The sequence below is a fragment of the Cricetulus griseus genome (genome assembly GCF_003668045.3).
Source record: "Cricetulus griseus strain 17A/GY chromosome 1 unlocalized genomic scaffold, alternate assembly CriGri-PICRH-1.0 chr1_1, whole genome shotgun sequence".
Taxonomy (NCBI): Eukaryota; Metazoa; Chordata; class Mammalia; order Rodentia; family Cricetidae; genus Cricetulus; species Cricetulus griseus.
In genome coordinates, this window is record NW_023276807.1 from 56,402,868 (window position 1) to 56,425,176 (window position 22,309).

Genomic DNA, 22,309 nt, shown 5'->3' on the forward strand with positions numbered 1-22,309 from the left:
TTCATTTCAAAATGTTAGTATGCTAACATTTTCAATGAAGACAAATCAAGTTAGTTGCAGGATGGATATGCACAGTACATTCATAAATGGAGGTAGATGCTTTATAAGAAGTTACTGGGGCAAGATAAACACTATCGAGACCATAACTGGTGGAATGTTTACAGGGATATCTAGGTTATAAATTTACCTATGTGTGATGCAGACCAAATTTTACTAAATGAAATAATGTATAAATAGGTTTGTATCATTGGAGAAATAGACTTGTCACTTGAGAAAAACCATAAAGTTAGTTATGTTTAAGTTGCTCGTGTTCGTCATTTTTCTGGTGCACATCTTATTATGGTGAGGGTTCCAGGTTAGTGTTTGTTTTGAATGAACTGATTCTTTAATCTACTAAATTCATCAAGCAATATTATCATTGCAGGGTATTGACTTCTGGGTAAATTACATGAATGGCATCTGTGAAGCAATTGTATGAGTTTATGATGTTGCATGTAAAGATGGGTGCCACTACAGAGCAACTGAAGTCTATAAAATGCAGTCTTGCACCATCACATAGTTCTTTTTAGTAAAATGCTATTCCTACCTTTCATTTGTCTGTTTATATTAACTTTTCCCATTTCATATCCTGCATCAGATAAATGTCCAACACTCATCTGTGGAAGATGCTCCAAGACACTCTTAAAAAAATAAGTATCAATAAGTTACATAAATGTCTCCTAGCTCCCTTCTAAGAAGAGGTCTGACTTTCCAGCTTTAAAAGCAATTAAACTAGAAAATAAGAGTAAGTTGTACGGAGAGTAAAACTCTTGATGGGGACATTGTATATGTTCTTTATATCAATTTAATCCTTTTCTATCAATTGATAGCTGAACATGTAAACAGATCATGGAAGGCCAGGAGAAACAAAGTAACATTTAGAATATTCCTACAATGACAGAAACTGTCATAGAGACAAGAGAAAATATTTTATGTAAAAAGAATTCCTAGCTTGTCATGCTGGCTATACACAAAATACTGAACAAGTTGTTTGTTACATGTGAATAATTCTTAAATCATACATGTTTTTACATAAAATGTTTACTGGTAGAAAAAATACTTAAATGAGTGTGGTAAGTTACAAAATTTCTATTTATGTTGTATTTAAATAATAGCATGAAACTCAATCATTCTCTCATATCCTGTACAAAATTCAACTCCAAATGGATCACAAACGTCAAAATAATACCTGATATCCTGAGAAGGGTCATATGGAAGGCTACTAGTGTAGAAGCTTCCAGATGTGTGGATAGATTCAATTACTGATAAGTACATAATGATTATAGAATGGTGATTTATAGATAGACAGACAGACAGACAGACAGACAGACAGACAGACAGACAGACAGATAGATAGATAGATAGTCAGATTTTTCTTTGGGCCACACACTCATAAATAATGACATGAAGACTTATTATTAATTATAAAAGCTTGGCCTCAGCTTAAGCTTGTTTTTTAGCTAGCTCTTATAACTTAAATTAACCCATTTCTATTCATCTATCTTCTGTCACATACCACTCATCCTACTTTCTCCATGTTTCCTTGAGTCTCTCTCTCGCACACCTAGATTCCTCCTCCTTTCGCTCTCTGCCCCGGAAGTCCTGCCTATACCTTGCCTAGATATTAGCTGTTCAAGCTTTTTTTTTTGGGGGGGGGGGGGTAGAGACAGGGTTTATCTGTGTAGCTTTGGAGCCTATCCTGGCACTCGCTCTGGAGACCAGGCTGGCCTCGAACTCACAAAGATCCACCTGTCTCTGCCTCCCGAGTGCTGGGATTAAAGGCGTGTGCCACCAACGCCCGGTGCTGTTCAGCTTTTTACTACACCAATCATAGCAGTGCACTTTCATACAGTGTACAAATATCTCACAACAGAAATATATAAACAGATGGATGATAGATATAAGCCTGTAGCAAGGCAACAATATCCCTACTAGACTCCAGAAACTATCTAATAAAAAGCCCAGTGTCAGGAATTGGTTCTTTCTTTTGTGGCTGTTGGCCAGTGAGGCAGCATAGATGCCAAACAGCACATGTTGGATGTTTTTACTCTTTTGCTCTTTTCTCTTTTGGAGAGCCCACCATCCAGCTCCTAAATAAATTACACAGAGATTTGTTTCTACTTATAAATGTCCAGCCTTAGCATGACTTATTTCTAGCCAACTTTTCTGATATTATCCCATCTACCTTTTGCCTCTGAGATTTTTCTTTTCTTACTTCTGTAATCATACTTTCACTCTTACTCCATGGCTGGCTGTGTGGCTCAGCGGCTGGCCCCTTCTTCACTTACTCCTTGATCTCTTTTAAGTTAGTATGGAGTTTAAGAATATTCTGAAGTTTTGTCTTGTTTTTGTTTTGAGGGTTTCTCTGTGAAGCCCTGACTGTCTTGGAACTTGCTATGTTAAATTTTATAACAAGGAAAAATGTTTTCAACATTAAGGATTTAGTTACGATCTATTAATTCTATCAAGTAATCTAAAATATGGTTTCATGTGGCTAATGCTATACAATATTATGTGATATTTAAAATTAAATATTTTCATACCAGTGGCTGATTTTTTTCACTTTCATCAGACATGTCTTCTTCCACTGACATCAATTCTAACTCTGGTTCTGTTGGCAAGTACATTTATTTAATTAAACTGCAGAGAATTCTTATAAAGCAATAGTCTATATATTAAAGGGGCTGTTTAAATGACTTAAAAGTAACATTATATTGTTATTTTCTAAGGAAGAATTTCAATTAAATATGTATGTACACATGTATGTATATATGTATGTATTGAGCTGAATAGTTCCAGTTGCCTAAAGCAGTGGTTCTCAACCTGGGATCACATATCTGATCTCTGGCACATCAGATATTTATTGATAACCAGCAGAGGGTGCCATACATCATAAAGACTTGCACATAAATTCATCCACTCAATCTAAACAAATAAAGCCTCAAGAAACAAATTTCCAAAGACCCTAGCAGTGAATAAATTCATGATGTATATTAATTTTTATCCTATGTTACATTTCAAACAATCTGCTAAGCATTTTGATCACAAAATAATAGCTAAGTCAAACATTTTGTCTGTGATCACACAGTTTCCAACATGTGAAGAGGTTTTCACCAAGTATCAGACAATTTTTTCTTCCAAGCCTCAAACTAATGCGTAGAGTCTTCCCTGGTCACAGTTTTCCTTTGTCTGCTTCAGTATTTCAGTGAATTATTACTATAACTGTAAATTATTCCTCCCAGGTCTCTCCTTCACCCCTGCACGAGAGCTATCAATCTTTGCCATCACCCTTGTATAATCAGTTTTTCTTGTTTTACTCAATAATTATTTTGTATCCTGGTAGTAAATGGCATGAGATTTTGGAAAATGGAAATCAAATATTAGGTGAGTATTCTTCTAGAGTTAGTGGGTGGTTTGATAATTAGGTAAGGTGGGACCAGATATAGGGTTTTCAGGGGGAGAGGGGAATGAGGGAAAAAACACAAGTGCAACCAGAACACTTTTATGAGTATCTTTGGCTTTGAATCCTAAAGTCAATTGTATAATATTGTAATTAGTGAGTTGTGGATGCAGATAGGATACGTGGTTGAATAAAAGAACTCATTTCACAGATATAAAAAAAAAGAAAGAAAAGAACACACTTTAGATCCAGACAGCAAACAGACTGAAATCCCTCAGTAGAAATATTTTTTTTTATTTTTAAGTTAAAAAAATATGTTGCTTTGTGCACACACTAGTCCAAAATCTCCTGAGAAAAATGAACATCTAGTCAGAGCTTCTCAAGGGTCTGGGATCACAGGCATGCAACTGAGTAACCAGTTCTCCAAACAGTGTTTTTTAAACTGTGGAGAAACCTCGTGAGTGTAATAATTGCCCTCTGTAAATCATTATGATGAAGATCCTACTGAAACACAAAAGTGGAAGTCCCTCATTAAACTTACATTTAAAAGATTCCTTCTGGCACTCAATATGCTATTTTTAAAAGCATGGATGCTAGCCTTCCCCCTCTGCCAGCCCAACCTCTCCTGAGGTGAGTGTACCCTCTGCTCCTGCTGGAATCCTGCCCATCTCCTGCCATCATCCCCATCTCTCTGGGCCTGTACCTGGCATAGAGTAGACACTCCCAGACAGGGAGGACCTACCTGAGTCCAGAAACACCTCACTCTTCCTTTCCACTCTGCTGCCCCGACCCTCCTGAGCTGAGTGAGGAGACTACCAGGAGAGGCAAGACCATCCAGAGCTGCAGACATTGAAGTCTTGGCCCACACACACCACCAGGAGACAAGAGGAGATAGAGAGACCCCACCTGTACCCACAGGAGAAGAGATGGGAAGAAGACAGAATAAGAAGACACTCAACAACAGAAAGACTCCACACCAGCAAGATCTGAAAAGCACAGCACAGAGGAAGAAGAAGAGACAGACCTACAACTCTACTTTATAAAGATATTCAAGAACCTTAAATAGGAAACAAGAAAAAACAATGAAACAAATGAAGGAGGCACTCAAAACAAGTTCAAGGTATGAAAGCTAAAATAGAAACAATAAAGAAAACACAGAATGAGGGGATGCTGGAAATAGAAAGGCTGGATAAACAATCAGGAACTAAGGATGTGGGTATAACCAATAGAATACAAGAGATGGAAGAGAGAATCTCAGTTGTTGAAGACTCACTGGAGGATATACAGTCATTGACCAAACAAAATCTCAAGACCAACAAATTCCTAACACAAAATATCCAGGAAATATGGGACACAGTAAAAAGACCAAACCTAAGAATAATAGGTATAGAAGAAGGTGAAGAAATACAGCTCAAAGGTACAGAAAACATATTCAACAAAATCATAGAAGAAAACTTCCCCAGCCTACAGAAGGATATGCCTTTGAAATGACAAGAAGCTTACAGAACACCAAATAGACTGGACCACAAAAAGAAGACCCATTGTCACATAATAATCAAAACACCAAACTTACAGAATAAAGAGAAAATGTTAAGAGCAGCAAAAAAAAAAAAGTCAAGTAACATATTAAGGCAGACCTATCCAAATTACACCCGACTTCACAATGGAAACTTTGAAAGCCAGAAGGTCCTGGATAGATGTCCTACAAACACTAAGGGAACATGAATACCAACCCAGATTAGTGTACCCAGGAAAGTTTTCAATCACTATAGATGGAGAAAACAAAATATTCCATGACAAAACCAGATTTAAACAATCCATATCCACAAATCCAGCCCTACAGAAAGTTCTGGAAGGAAATCTCCAAACCAGCAAAGATAACTACACTCACAAAAATACAGGCAATAGATAACCTAAATTTGCCAACACAAAGAGAAAAAGTAGGGCAAAATCCACACACAATGACACCAACAAACAAGAACCAACAATAAATGGACATTAATATCCCTAAATGTCAATGGTCTTAACCTGCATATAAAAAGATACAGGTTAACAGAATGGATATGAAGACAGAATCCATCCTTCTGCTGTATACAAGAAACATGCCTCAACTTCAGACACAGGCATTACCCAAGAGTAAAGGGTTGGGAAAAGATTTTCCAATCAAATGGGCCCAAGAAACAAAGTGGTGTGGCAATCCTAATATCAACAAATTAGACTTCAAAGTAAAATCAATCAAAAGAGATGAAGAAGGGCATTTCATACTCATCACAGGAAAAGTCCATCAAGATGAAATCTCAGTCCTGAACATCTATACCCCAAATATGAAGGCACCCACATTTGTAAAAGAAACATTACTAAAGCTCAATTAACACATAAAACCCCATACACTTATAGTAGGAGATTTCAACACCCTGCTATCACCACTAGACAGGAACATCAGACAGAAACAAAGGATCTAAAAGAAGTTATGACCCAGTTGGATTAACAGACATCTATAGCACATTCCATCCAAACACTAAAGAATATACCTTCTTCTCAGTGTCACATGGAACCTTCTCTAAAACTGACCACATACTTGGCAAAATAGCAAACCTCCACAAACACACAAAAAAATTAAAATAATACCCTGTATCTTGTCAGGCCACCACACTTTAAAGTTAGAATTCAACTGCAATACAAATTACAGAAAACCTTCAAACTCATGGAAATTGAATAACACCCAACTGCACCATTCCTGGGTCAAGGAAGAAATAAAAAAGAAATTAAAGACTTCCTAGAATTTAATGAGAATGTAGACATACCCAAACTTATGGGACACTTTGAAAGCAGTGCTAAGAGGAAACTTCATAGCACTAAGTCACCACATGAAGAAACTGGAGAATAGTCACACTAAAGAATTGACAGAACAAATGAAAGATTTAAAACAAAAAGAAGCAAACTCACCACTGACTGAGGAGGAGTAGACACCATGAAATAAACTGAGGGCTGAAATCAATAAAGTAGAAACTAGGAAAACAGTACAAACAATCAATGAAACAAAGAGTCGGTTCTTTGAGAAGATCAACAAGATAGACAAACCTCTAACCAAACTAACCAAACAGCAGAGAGAGAGCATGCAAATTAACAAAATCAGAAAGGAAAAGGTGGATATAACAACGGACACTGAGGAAATCCAGAGAATCATCAGGTCATATTTTGAAAACCTGTACTCCACAAAATTTGAAAATCTAAAGGAAATGAACAATTTTCTGAATAGATATCACTTCCCAAAATTAAACCAAGAACAGATAAGCAGTTTAAATCTACCTATAACACTTAATGAAATAGAAGCAGTCATCAAAAGTCTCCCAACCAAGAAAAGCCCAGGGGCAGATGGCTTCACTGCAGAATTCTACCAGAAATTCAAACAAGAGCTAATACCAGTACTCCTCAAATTGTTCCACACAATAGAAGCAGGAGGGACATTGCCAAACTCTTTTTACAAGGCTCAATAACCTTGATACCCAAGCCACACAAAGATACAACTAAAAAAGAGAACTACAGACGAATCTACCTCATGAACATAGAAGCTAAAATACTGGCAAATTGAATCCAAGAACACATCAGAGAAATCAGCATGATCAAGTAGACTTCATCCCAGGGATGCAAGGTTGGTTCAACCTACGAAAGTCCATCAATGTAATCCACCATATAAACAAACTGAAAAAGATAAACCACATGATCATCTCACTAGATGCTGAAAAAAGCCTTTGACAAAATCCAACACCCCTTCATGATAAAGGTCGTGGAGAAATCAGGGATAACAGGAACATACCTCAACATAATAAAAGCAATATACAGCAAGCCGATAGCCAAAATTAAACTAAATGGAAAGAAACTCAAAGCAATTACTCTAAAATCAGGAACAAGACAAGGCTGTCCACTCTCTCCATATCTCTTCAACATTGTCCTTGAAGCTCTAGCTAGAGCAATAAGACAACAAAAGGAGATCAAGGGAATACAAATCGGAAAGGAAGAAGTCAAACCTTCACTGTTGGCAGATGATATGATAGTCTACATAAGTGACCCAAAAACTCTACCAGGGAACTCCTACAGCTGATAAACACCTTCAGCAAAGTAAGAGGATACAAAATTGACAAAAAATCAGTAGCCCTACTGTATACAGATGATACATTCCTGGAGAAAGAAATCAGATAAACACCCTTCGCAATATCAACAAACAACATAAAATATCTTGGGGGAATTCTAACCAAAAAAGTGAAAGACCTGTACATTAAGAACGTTGAGTCTTTAAAGAAAGAAATTAAAGAAGATACCAGAAAATGGAAATATCTCCCATGCTCTTGGATAGGTAGAATCAACATAGTAAAAATGGCAATCTTGCCAAAAGCAATCTACAGATTCAACTCAATCCCCATCAAAATCCCAACACAGTTCTTCACAGACCTTTTAAGAATAATACTCAACTTTACATGTAAAAACAAAAAAGAACCCAGGATAGCCAAAACAACCCTGTACAATAAAGGAACTTCTGGAGGCATCACCATCCCTGACTTCAAGCTCTATTATAGAGCCATAGTCCTGAAAACAGCTTGGTATTGGCACAAAAATAGACAGATAGACCAATGGAATTCAATTAAAAACCCTGATCTTAACCCACACACCTATGAACACCTGATTTTTGATAAAGATGCTAAATCTATACATTGGAAAAAAGAAAACATCTTCAACAAATGGTGCTGGCACAAATGAATTAGGACATGCAGATGATTGCAGATAGATCCATATCTATCATCATGCATGAAACAAGTCCAAATGGATCAAAGATCTCAACATAAATGCAACCACACTGAATCTTCTAGAAGAGAAAGTGGGAGATACCTGTGAACAAATTGGTACAGAAGACTGCTTACTAAACATTACACCAGTAGCAGAGACATTGAGATCTATAGTTAATAAATGGGACCTCCTGAAACTGAGAAGCTTCTGTAAGGCAAAGGACACAGTCAGCAAGACAAAACAACAGTGAACAGAATAGGAAAAGATCTTCAACCCCACATCTGACAGAGGGCTGATTTCTAAAATATACAATGAACTCAAGAAGCTAGCCACCAAAACACCAAACAATAAAATTAAAAAGTGGGGTGCAGAACTAAATAGAAAATTCTCAACAGAGGAATCTAAAATGGATGAAAGACACTTAAGAAAGTGCTCAACATCCTTAACCATCAGAGAAATACACATCAAAACTACTCTGAGATACCATCTTACACCAACCAGAATGGCTAAAATCAAAAACAACAATGACAAACTATGCTGGAGAGGATGTCAAGAAAAAGGAACACTCTTCCATTGCTAGTGGGAGTGCAGACTTGTAAGACCACTTTGGAAGTCAGTATGGCAGTTGCTCAGGAAATGGGAATCAGTCTACCTCAAGATCCAGCGATTTCTCTCTTGGGCATATACCCAAATAATGCACATTCATACAACAAGGACATATGTTCAACCATGTTCATAGCTGCATTGTTTGTAATGCCAGAACCTGGAAGCAAACTAGTTGTCCCTCGACTGAAGAATAGATAGAGAAAATGTGGTACATTTACACAATGGAGTACTACTCAGTGGAGAAAAGCAACAGAATCTTGAAATTCTCTGGCAAATGGATGGAACTAGAAAAAACCATCCTGAGTGAGGTAACCCAGCCACAAAAAGACAAACATGGAATGTACTCACTCATATATGAATTTTAGACATAGAGCAAAGGATTACCAGCCTACAATCCTCATCACCAAAGGAACTAGGAAATAAGAAATCTAAGAGAAAAATGCATGGATCCCAGAGAATGGGAGGGGGCAGGATCTCCTGAGCCAATTAGGAGCATGAGGAGCCCTCATCCAGTGGCTGATGGAAGCAGAGGCAGACACCCACAGCTGTACACTGAATTTAACTCTGGAACCCAGTTGCAGAGAGGAAGGAATGAAGATCATTGGGGTCGGGACCAGGCTAGTAAAACCCACAGAAATAGCTAACCTGAACAAGGGGGAGCACATGGACCCCATACTGCTGTCTGGGAAGCCAGCATGGGAAGGATCCAGACCCCCAAAAGTGGATGTCAATGAGGAGGCCTCAGCACTCTATGGGCCTGCTGGTAGTAGATCAGTATTTTTCCCTTGTATAAGAAGGACTTTGAGATCCCATCCCATGTGAAGGGATGTTCTCTCGGCCTGAACACATGGGAGAGGGGCCAGGTCCAGCCCAGGATGATGCTGTGGACTTTGGGGAGCTCCAATGGCGGGCCCTACCCTCCCTGGAGAGCAGAAGGGGGATGGTAGTGGGGAGATGGTAGGGGTCTGAGTGAGAGGGAAGGGAGAGGAGATGGACATGTGAAGCAAGCTTGTTCTTAATTTGAACTAATAAATAAATAAATATAAAAAATATGGATGCTAGCATAAAGTTCACATTTATATCAAATCATACCACCAACTTGGGGGGATCAGAATTAGGATGGCAAAGTCTGCAAGCATTTCATATACTCTATTTTTTTCCAAAATGATTTGCTTTGCAAAACTTACCTGGTATGGGTTGTAGCAGTTCTATTATTTCTACTGCTTCATTTGTAACAGATTCTCTTACTTCTGTGTCAGGCTAAATAGGATTCAAGGCAGGATATTTAAATGTTATGTATGTCACATAAGATATACTTAATAATTAATGATAAAAAATATAAAGCTTATTACCTCCGAGGATAAATCTTTCTCAACCCACGCTAAAAAGCAAAGGGAAATACGATCATTTCTATGCTGATACAACACCAATCATATGCCCAAATAATTAGAACAGAACCAAATTCTCATTCTTATCTTTCCAATTATCACTCTATGATTTTAATATTTGGAAGACTTTTACAGGTCTGGGCAGCAACACAACTGAAATGTGCTAAAAAAAAAAAAAAAACCACAAACAAACAAACAAACAAAAAAAACAACCATGAGGCTCAAGAGAAGACTCAGGATTTTCCCTGGTATCTAACACACCCAGAGACTGCCAAGACCCTGTTACCAGTCCCACCTCCATCCACTGGAACAGGTAGGCAAGGAGCTGTTTCCATTGAGGTTCTGCTGCCATTATGGGGGACATCTGAGGCCGGGGGACTACTCACGAGTTCTGAACTCAGCGGGATCCAACACACCCAGAGACTGCCAAGGCCCCAGTACCAGTCTTTCCTCCATCCACGAGAAGAGGACAGACATCAAAGTATTGGAACTGTATGCATCTACCAGAAGGGAACCTTGGTCTCATACCCACCAAGAGAGGAAGAGACTTCTGCTATTCCCACCGGAAGAAAGGATGGGAAAAAGACAATATAAAAAGCACATTCAACAACAGAAGAACCAATAGAATCCACTGGAGACTAGGGTCCCTACCCCAGCAAGACCTGAACATCACAATGCAGATGAAGCAGAAGAGAATGACCTTAAAAACATCTTCATGAAAATGATAGGGGGCCACAAAGAGGATATGAGAAAATCCCTTAAAGAAATGAAAGGGAAAAACCAAAAAATACAAGATATCAACAAATCTTTCAAGGAAACAGTTCAAGACCTAAAAATTGAAATAGAGACAATAAAGAAAGCACAATCTGAGGGAATGCTGAAAATAGAAAAGCTGGGTAAATGATCAGGAACTACAGATGCAAGCATAACCAACAGAATACAAGAAAAGGAAGAGAGAATCTCAGGACTTGAAGACACACTAAGAGAAATAGACTCATCAACCAAAGAAAATCTTAAGTCCAACAAATCCCTAACACAAAATATTCAGGAAATATGGAATACCATGAAAAGACCAAATCTAAGAATAATAAGTATAGAAGAAGTTGAAGAAATCCAACTCAAAGGCACAGAAAACATATTCAACAAAATAATAGAAGAAAACTTATTCAACCTAAAGAAAGACATGCCAATGAGAGTACAAGAAGCCTATACGTCATCAAATAGACCGGATCAAAAAAAAAAAAAAAAGGTCTCCTCATAACATAATAATCAAAACCCAAACATACAGAATAAAGAGAAAATATTAAGAGCAGCAAAGGAAAAAGGTCAAGTAGCATATAAAGGCAAACCTATCAGAATTACACCTGACTTTTCCAAGGAAACTTTGAAAGCCAGAAGGTCCTGGATAGATATTCCACCTACATTAAGAGACCATGGATGCCAGCCCAGACTATTATACCCAGAAAAGTTTTCAATCAATATAGATGGAGAAAACAAGATATTCCATGACAAAACCAGATTCAAACAATACATATCCAACAATCCAGCCCTACAGAAAGTTTGGAAGGAAAACTGCAACCCAAGAAAGTTAACTACAACCAGAAAAATATAGGCAATAGATAATCCCACTTTACCAACAGACAAAAGAAAAAAGGGGTGGAAACCCACACATAATTCCACCACCACCACCAAATCAAAAACAAACAAGAATGAACAATCAATGGTCATTAATATCCCTCAATATTAACTGTCTTAACTCACCTATGAAAAGACACAGGTTAGCAGAATGGATAAGAAGACAGAATACATCCTTCTGATGCATACAAGAAACACACCTCAACTTCAAGGAGAGATGGTACCTAAGAATTGGGGGTTGGGACAAGATTTTCCAATCAAATGGACCCACGAAACAAGTGGGGGGTAGCAATCCTAATATCCAACAAATTGGACTTTAAACTAAAATCAATCAAAAGAGATGAAGGAGGTCACTTCCTACTCATCACAGGAGAAATCCCTCAGGATGAAGTCTCAATTCTGAACATTTATGCCTGAAATACAAAGGCATCCACATTCATAAAACAAGCATTACTAAAACTCAAATCACACATGATTTATGCCTGAAATACAAAGGCATCCACATTCATAAAACAAGCATTACTAAAACTCAAATCACACATGAAACTGCACACACTTATAATGGGAGACTTCAACACCCCCCTTTCACCACTAGACAGGAACACCAGACAGAAACTTTACAAAGAAGCAAAGGAACTAATAGAAGTTATTCCCATTTGGGTTTAACAGACATCTATAGAACATTCCATCCAGATACAAAAGAATATACCTTCTTCTCAGTGCCACATGGAACCTTCTCTACAATACTTGGCAACATAGCAAACCTCAATAGGTACAGAAAAGTTAAAATAACTCCCTGTATCTTATCAGACCACCATGCTTTAAAGCTAGGATTCAATAACAAAAAAAAATTGTAGAAAATCTACAAACTCATGGAAATTAAATAATGCACAATTGCATAATTCCTGGGCCAAGGAAGAAATAAAAGAATGAAATTAAAGATTTGCAAGAATTCAATGAGAATGTGGACACAACATACCCAACTTTATGGGGCACTTTGAAAGCAGTGCTAAGGAGAAAGTTCATAGTGCTAAGTACCCACATGAAGAAACAGGAGAATGGTCACACTACAAAATTAACAGCACAGCTGAAAGCTCTAGAACACAAAGAAACCAATGCACCCCAGAGTAGTAGATGCCAAGAAATAATCAAATTGAGGGCTGAAATCAATAAAGCAGAAACTAGGAGAACAATACAAAGAATCCATATAACAAAGAGTTGGTTCTTCCAGAAAATCAACAAGATAGACAAACCTTTATCCCAACTTACAAAACAGCAGAAAGAGAACATGAAAATTAATAAAATCAGGAATGAAAGGGGAACATAACAACAGACACAGAGGAAATACAGAGAATCATCAGGTCATATACAAAAATACCTGTATTCCTCAGAGTTCAAATACATAAAGGAAAAGGACAATTTTCAGAATAGATATCACATACCAAAATTAAATCAAGAACATATAAGCAACTTAAATAGGCCTATAACCCTTAATGAAATAGAAGCAGTCATCAAAAGTCTCCCAAACAAAAAAAAGTCGAGGGCCAGATGGCTTCAGTGAAGAATTCTACCAGAAATTCAAGGAATATCTAATACCAGTTCTCCTCAAAGTATGACACACAATAGAAGCAGAAGGGTCATTGCCAAACTCTTTTTACGAGGCTTCAACAAACTTGATACCCAAGCCACACAAAGACACAACTAACAAAGAGAACTACAGACCAATATACCTCATGAACATTGATGCTAAAATACTGGCAAATTGAATCCAAGAACACATCAGAGAAATCACCATGATCAAGTAGGCTTCATCCCAGGGATGCAAGGATGGTTGAACTTATGAAAATCCATCAATGTAATCCACCATATAAACAGACTGAGAAAAAAAAACACATGTCCATCTCACTAGATGCCGTAAAAGGCTTTGGCAAAATCCAACACCCCTTCCTGATAAAGGTCTTGGAGAGATCAGGGATAACAGGAACATACCTAAACATGAAAATAGCAATATACAGCAAACTGACAGTCAACATCAAACTAAATGGAGAGAAACTCAAAGCAATTACTCTACAATCAGTAACAAGACGAGGCTGTCTACTCTCTCCATACATCTTGAATATTGTCCTTGAAGTTCTAGCTAGAGCAATAAGACAACAAAAGGAGATCAAGGGGATACAAATCGGAAAGGAGGAAGTCAAACTTTCACTATTTGCAGATGATATGATAGTCTACATAACTGACCCAAAAAACTCTACCAGGGAACTCCTACAGCTGATAAAAAACCTTCAGTAAAGTAAGAGGATACAAAATTGACTCAAAAAATCAGTAGCCCTACTATATACAGATGATACATTCCTGGAGAAAGAAATCAGAGAAACATCACCCTTTACAATTGCCAAAAACAACATAAAATGCCTTGGGGTAATGCTAACCAAAAAAGTGAAAGACCTGTACAGTAAGAACTTTGAGTCTCTCAAGAAAGAAATTAAAGAAGATACCAGAAAATGAAATGATCTCCCATGCTCTTAGATAGGTAGGATCAACATAGTAAAAATGGCAATCTTGCCAAAAGCAATCTACAGATTCAACTCAATCCCCATCAAAATCCCAGCACAATTCTTCACAGAACTTGAAAGAACAATTCTCAACTTTATATGGAAAAACAAAAGACCTAGGATAGCCAAAACAACCCTATACAATAAAGGAACTTCTGGAGGTATCACCATCCCTGACTTCAAGCTCTATTACACAGCTATAGTGCTGAAAACAGCTTGGTATTGGCACAAAAATAGACAGGTAGACCAATGGAATAGAGTGAAAACCCTGATATTAACCCACACACCTATGAACACCTCATTTTTGACAAAGAAGCTAAAGCTATACAATGGAATAAAGAAAGCACCTTCAACAAATGGTGCTGGCATAACTGAATGCTGGCATGTAGAGGACTGCAGATAGATCTGTGGCTATTGCCATGCACAAAACTTAAGTCCAAATGGATCAAAGACCTCAGAATAAATCCAGCCACACCAAACCTATTAGAAGACAAAGTGGGAAATACCCTTTAAAGAACTGGTACAGGAGACCGCTTCCTGAATATTACACCAGTAGTGCAGACATTGAGATCAACAACTGATAAATGGGACCTGCTGAAACTGAGAAGTTTCTGTTAGTCAAAGGACACAGTCAGCAAGACAAAACGGCAGCCCACAGACTGGGAAAAGATATTCACCAACCCCACATCTGACAAAGGGCTGATCTCCAAAATATACAAAGAAATCAAGACGCTAATCTCCAAAACACTAAACAATCCAATTAAAAAGTGGGGTACAGAACTAAATAGACAATTCTCAATAGAGGAATCTAAAATGGCTGAAAGACAAATAAGAAAGTGCTCAGCATCCTTAGCCATTAGGGAAAGTCAAATCAAAACAACTCTGAGATACCATCTTACTCCTGTCAGAATGGCTAAAATCAAAAACACCAATGACAGTCTATATTGGAGAGGATGTGGAGGAAGGGGCTCACTGCTCTCAGGAGTGTCATCTCGTACAAAAACTTTGGAAATCTGTATGGCAATTCCTCAGAAAATGGGAACCAGTCTACCACAAGATCCAGCAATTCCACTCTTAGGCATATACCCAAAAGAATTACATTCCTACAACAAGGACATCTGTTCAACGATGTTCATCGCAGCATTATTTCCAGAACCTGGAAACAACCTAGATGCCCCTCAACTGAAGAATGGATAGAGAAAATGTGGTACATTTACACAAGGGAGTACTACTCAATGGGGGGAAAAATGAAAACTTGAAATTCGAAGGTAAATGGATAGAACTAGAAGAAACCATTCTGAGCGAGGCAACCCAGTCACAAAAAGACAGGCATGGTATGCACTCACTCATATGTGGATTTTAGACATAGAGTAAAGGATTGCCAGCCTGCAGCCCATGCTGCCTGAGAGGCTGGTAAACAAGGAAGACCCTAAGAGAGACATACATGGTCCCCTGGAGAAGGAGAAAGGGGAAAAAAATCTCATGAGCAAATTGGGAGCATGGAGGAAGGGAGAGGGAACTAAGAGAATGAGAAGGGGATAAGAGGAGGGGCAAAGAAGGCATGATGGGGCAGGGAGGTTGAGTTGGGGGAAGAACAGAAGAGAGCAAGATAAAAGATAATATAATAGAGGGAGACATTATAAATTTAAAGAGAAATCAGGCACTAGGGAAATGTCTGGAGAGCAACAAAGATGACACCAACTAACAATCTAAGCAACAGAGGAGAGGCAACCTTAAATGCCCTCTCCTGATAACAAAATTGATGACTAATTCATATGCCATCATATAGCCTTCATCCAGCAGCTAGTGGAAGTAGAAGCAGACACCCACAGCTAAACCTCGAACTGAACTGAAATCCAGATGCAGAGAAGGAGGACTGATGAGCAAAGGGGTCCAGACGTGGCTGGTGAAACCCACAGAAACAGCTGACCTGAACAAGGGAGAACTCTTGGTCCCCAGACTGATAGCTGGGAAACCAGCATGGGACTGATCCAGACCCCCTGAATGTGGGTGTCAATGAGGAGCCCTTGGAAATCTTTGGGGCCTCTTATAGTGGATCAGTACTTATCCCTATCATAAGAATGGACTGTGGGAGCCCATTCCACATGGAGGGATACTCCCTGAGCCAAGACACACGGGGTGGGCCTAGGCCCTATCCCAAAGAATATGACAGACTTTGAAGACCCACTACGGAAGGCCTCACCTCCCTGGGGAGCAGAAAGGATATGTAATACGTAGGGTTTTAGTTGGGTAGGTGATAGGAGAGGAGGGGAGGGAGAGGGAACTGGGATTGACAAGTTAAACAATCTTGTTTCTAATTCAAATAAAAAATGGAAGAAAAGAGAGAGAGATGACTCAGTGGTTAAAAGCACTTCTTACTTTTCCAGAGGACCCAAGTGCAGTTCCTAGAGCCCACACTGGGTGCCTCACAATTGCCTAAGACTCCAGCTCCAAGGTATCAAATGCCATCTTCTGACTTCTGCTGGCACCCTAACCCTAACCCTAACCCTAACCCTTACACACATGGCAGACATGAACACAGATGTGAACAGAAATTTTAAAATAAAATATATCAGGAAAAAAATCTGTGCAAAATTGAATAAAAATAACAATTTTGTATGACACCTATGATGTTTATCATTTCCCATATTAGGATGTGATGTATGTTAACTGTTTGAAGGACAGCTAATGTATGTTAAATAAGACACATTTAGCGAGGCTAATGTCACATGTTTTACCTCCCGTGTAGCATCTAGACCCACACATGTAAAAGCAGCATAAAAGCAGAGATGGTATTTTACTCAGAGAGGAGCCCCAAGACAAGGAGTGGGGCTGAACAACAGATTTTTAATTGGAGAAACAAACGTGGACACAGTAAAGATGTATTGTGAAATGTGGTGATTAAATAAATAATTGTAGGGGCTAGAGAGATAGTTCTGTGGTTAAGAGTACAGGCTGCTCAGCAGGGGACCTGAGTTCAATTCCCAGCACCCACATGGTATCTAACAACCATCTATAACTCCAGTTCCAGAGAACTCAATGCCCTTATCTGGCCCCCACTGGTACTTTTACTCACACAGATATATACACATACACATAAATAATATAATAAATCTTTAAAAATAAGTAGGAATAGACCCCACTCTTCCTTCCCTTTCCGAAGACCTGATCCTTAACGAGCACCATTCACACCATCTCTCTGGGCCTGAGCCTGCTTGGGGTAGACACGCCCAGGCAGGGAGGAGCTCCCTGAATCTGGAAACACCCCATTCTTCCTTCCTGTCCCACCGACCTGATCCATAATGAGGTGAATGACCCTCTGCTCTTACCCAATTACCGTCCAAAGCCTATTCACCCCTATCTCTCTGGTCCTGCACCCACTTGGAGTAGACCTGCCCAGGCAGGGAGGAACTCCCTGAGTCTGGAAACACCCACTCTTCCTTCCCATCCCGCCAAACTGACCCCTACAGAGGCCTAACTCTTTCAGAGTGAGGAGACTACCAGGAGAGGCAAGACCATACAGAGCTGCAGTCATGGAATCTCTGGCCGACACACACCACTGGGTCACAAGAGGAGATAGAGAGACCCCACCTGCACCCACTAGAAGAAGATATGGGAAGAAGACAGAATAAGAACTCACTCAACAACAGAAAGACCAATATGACACCACCAGAGTCTAGGGACTCCACACCAGCAAGATGTGAAAAGCCCAACACAGAGCATAAAGAAGATATGGACCTCAAAAATTATCTCGGCAAGATGATAGAGACATTTAAAGAGAAAACAAGAAAATCCCTTAAAGAAATAGAAGAAAAAGCAAGCAAAAAATTACATGAAATGCAGGAAAAGACAAACCAAAAAATTCAAGAAATAAACAAATCTCTTAAAGAATCTAAAGAAACCCAAGAAAAAACAACCAAACAAGTGAAGGAAGCTCTTGAAACAGTTCAAAGCATGAAAGCTGAAATAGACACAATAAAGAAAACACAGAATGAGGCGATGCTGGAAATGGAAAGGCTGGATAAATGATCAGGAACTAAAGATGTGATTATAACCAATAGAATTCAAGAGATGACATCCATTCATCAACCAAATAAAACCTCAAGTCTAACAAATCCATAACACAAAATATCCAGGAAATATGGGACACCAGGAAAAGACCAAACCTAAGAATAAGAGGTATAGAAGAAGGTGAAGAAACACTGCTCAAAGATACAGAAAATATATTCAACAAAATCATAGAAGAAAACTTCCCCAACCTACAGAAGGATATGCCTATGAGAGTACAACAAGCTTACAGAACACCAAACAGACTGGACCACAAAAAGAAGTGCCCGACACATAATAATCAAAACACCAAATCTACAGAATAAAGAGAAAATATTAAGAGCAGCAAAGGAAAAGGCCAAGTAACATATAAAGGCAAACCAATCAGAATCACACCCGACTTCTCAATGGAAACTCTGAAAGCCAGAAGGTCTTGGATAGATACCCTACAAGCACTAAGGGAGCATGGATGTCAACCCAGACTACTGTACCCAGCAAAACTTTCAATCACTATAGATGGAGAAAACAAGATATTCCATGACAAAAACAGATTTAAACAATACATATCCACAAATCCAGCACTACAGAAGGTTCTGGAAGGAAAACTCCAACCCAACGAACATAACTACACTCACAAAAAGACAGGCAATAGATAATCTAATTTTACCAAACACAAAAAGAACCAGAAGGGCGAAATCCACACACAATGACACGACCAGCAATAAATCCAAAACAAACAAGAACCAACAATCAATGGACATTAATATCCCTAAATGTCAATGGTCTTAACTTACACATTAAAAAGATATAGGCTGACAGAATGGATATGAAGACAGAATCCATCCTTCTGCTGTTTACAAGAAACACACCTCAACTTCAAAGACAGGCGTTACCTCAGAGTAAAAGGATGGGAAAAGATTTTCCAATCAAATGGGCCCAAGAAACAAAGTGGTGTAGCAATCCTAATATCTTTCAAACTAAAATAAATCAAAAGAGATGAAGAAAGGCATTTCATACTCATCACAGGAAAAGTCCATCAAGATGAAGTCTCAATCCTGAACATCTATGCCCCAAATACAAAGGCACACACATTTGTAAAAGAAACATTACTAAAGCTCAAACCCCACATAAAACCACACACACTTATAGTAGGAGACTTCAACACCACCCTTACACCACTAGACAGGACCGTGAGACAGAAACTTAACAATGAAACAAAGGATCTGACAGAAGTTATGACCCAACTGGGTTTAACAGACATCTATAGAACATTCCATCCAAACACAAAAGAATATACCTTCTTCTCAGTGCCACATGGAACCTTCTCTAAAATTGACCACATAGTTGGCATAAGAATTATGCCAACATAAGCAGTTACATAAGAATTGAAATAACCCCCTGTCTCTTATCAGATCACCATGCATTAAAGCTAGAATTCAACAGCAATACGAATTGCAGAAAACCTACATATTCGCGGAAAATTAATAAGACCCAATTGCACCATTCCTGGGTCAAGGAAGAAATAAAAAAAGACTTCTAGACTTTAATTAGACTAAAAAATTCTAAGACTTCTTAGAATTTAATGAGAATGTAGACACAACATACCCAAACTTATGCAACACTCTGAAAGCAGTGCTAAGAGGAAAGTTCATAGCACTAAGTGCCCACATGAAGAAACTGGAGGAAAGTCACATTAGAGAATTGACAGAACAAATGAAAGCTTTAGAGCAAAAAGAAGCAAACTCACCAAGGAGGAGTAGATGCCAGGAAATAATCAAACTGAGGGCTTAAATTAATAAAGTGGAAAGCAAGAAAACTTTACAAAGAATCAATGAAACAATGAGTCAGTTCTTGGAGATGATCAACAAGATAGACAAACCTCTAGCCAAATTTACCAAAAGGCAGAGAGAGAGCATGCTAATTAACAAAATCAGAAAGGAAAAGGTGAATATAACAACGGACACTGAGGAAATCCAGAGAATCTTCAGGTCATACTTTGAAAACCTGTACTCCACAAAATTTGAAAATCTAAAGGAAACGGGCAGTTTTCTGGATAGATAGCACTTACCAAAATTAAACCAAGATCAGATAAGCAGTTTAAATCGACCTATAACCCCTAATGAAATAGATGTAGTCATCAAAAGCCTCCCAACCAAAAAAAGCCCAGTGCCAAATGGCTTCACTGCAGAATTCTACCAGAAATTCAAACAAGAGCCAATTCCAGTACTCCTCAAACTGTTCCGAACAATAGAAGCAGATGGGTTATTGCCTAACTCTTTCTACGAGGCTACAATCACTTTGATACCTAAGCCACACTAAGATAGAGAACTACAGACCAATATCCCTCATGAACATCAATGCTAAAATACTCAATAAAATATTGGCGAATCGAATCCAAGAACATATCAGAAAACTCATCCACCATGATCAAGTAGGCTTCATCCCAGGGATGCAAGGATGGTTCATCATATGAAAATCCATCAATGTAATCCACCAAATAAACAAACTGAAAAAGAAAAACCACATGATCATCTCACTAGATGCTGAAAAAGCCTTTGACAAAATCCAACATCCCTTCATGATAAAGATCTTGAAAAGAACAGGAATAACAGGAACATATCTAAACATGATAAACACAATATCCACCAAACTAATAGCCAACGTCAAACTAAATGGAAAGAAACTCATTTAGTTTCCTCTAAAATCAGGAACAAGACAAGGCTGTCCACTCTCTCCATATCTCTTCAATATTGTACTTGAAGTTCTGGCTATAGCAATAAGACAAGAAAAGGGGATCAAAGGGATACAAATTGGAAAGGAAGAAGTCAAACTTTCACTATTTGCAGATGACATGATAGTTTACATTAGTGACCCAAAAACTCTACCAGGGAACTCCTACAGCCGATAAACACCTTCAGCAAGGTAGCAGGATACAAAATTAACTAAAAAAAATCAGTAGCCCTACTATATACAGATGATAAGTCCAATGAGAAAGAAATCAGGGAAACATCACCTTTCACAATATCCACAAGCAACATAAAATATCTTGGGGTAACACTAACCAAAAAAGTGAAAGATCTGTACAATAAGAGCTTTGAGACTTTAAAGAAAGAAATTAAAGAAGATACCAGAAAATTGAAAGATCTCCCATGATATTGGATAGGTAGAATCAGCATAGTAAAAATGGCAATCTTGCCAAAAGCAATCTACAGATTCAACTCAATCCCCATCAAAATCCCAACAGTTTTTCACAGACATTGAAAGAACAATACTCAACTTTATATGGAAAAATAAAAAACCCAGGATAGCCAAAACAACTCTTTACAATAAAGGATCTTCTGGAGGCATCACCATCCCTGACTTCAAGCTCTATTATAGAGCCATAGTTCTGAAAACAGCTTGATATTGGCACAAAAATAGACAGATAGACCAATGAAATCCAATCAAAAACCCTGATATTAACCCATGCAGCTAGGAACACCTTATTTTTCACAAAGGTGCTAAATCTATACAATGGAAAAAAGATAGCATCTTCAACAAATGGTGCTGGCACAACTGGATTCGGACATGCAGAAGATTGCAGATAGATCCATACCTGTCACCGTGCACAAAACTTAAGTCCAAATGGATCAAAGATCTCACCTTAAATCCAACCACACTGAATCTTCTAGAAGAGAAAGCGGGAATTACCCTTGAACAAATTGGCACAGGAGACCATTTCCTGAACATTACGCCAGTAGCACAGACAATGAGGTCTGCAATTAATAAATGGGACCTCCTGAAACTGAGAAGCTTCTGCAAGGTAAAGGGCACAGTCAGTAAGACAAAACGACCACCCACAGAATGGGAAAAGATCT

At 38.4% G+C, this 22,309-nt stretch overlaps 1 protein-coding gene across 1 annotated transcript in view; it reads right to left on the bottom strand.

Moving 5' to 3' along the window:
- Positions 1-551: 551 nt before the first annotated feature.
- LOC100774454 (putative ankyrin repeat domain-containing protein 19) overlaps positions 552-22,309 on the bottom strand; it is a 60,349-nt gene continuing 38,591 nt past the window's right edge. The window contains exons 9-11 of the mRNA XM_027395401.1: positions 10,015-10,087; positions 2,583-2,644; positions 552-680 (exon numbers count right to left, since the gene is read on the bottom strand). Of these exons, the coding sequence (XP_027251202.1) occupies positions 552-680; positions 2,583-2,644; positions 10,015-10,087 (264 nt within the window). The remainder of the gene's footprint in view (positions 681-2,582; positions 2,645-10,014; positions 10,088-22,309) is intronic.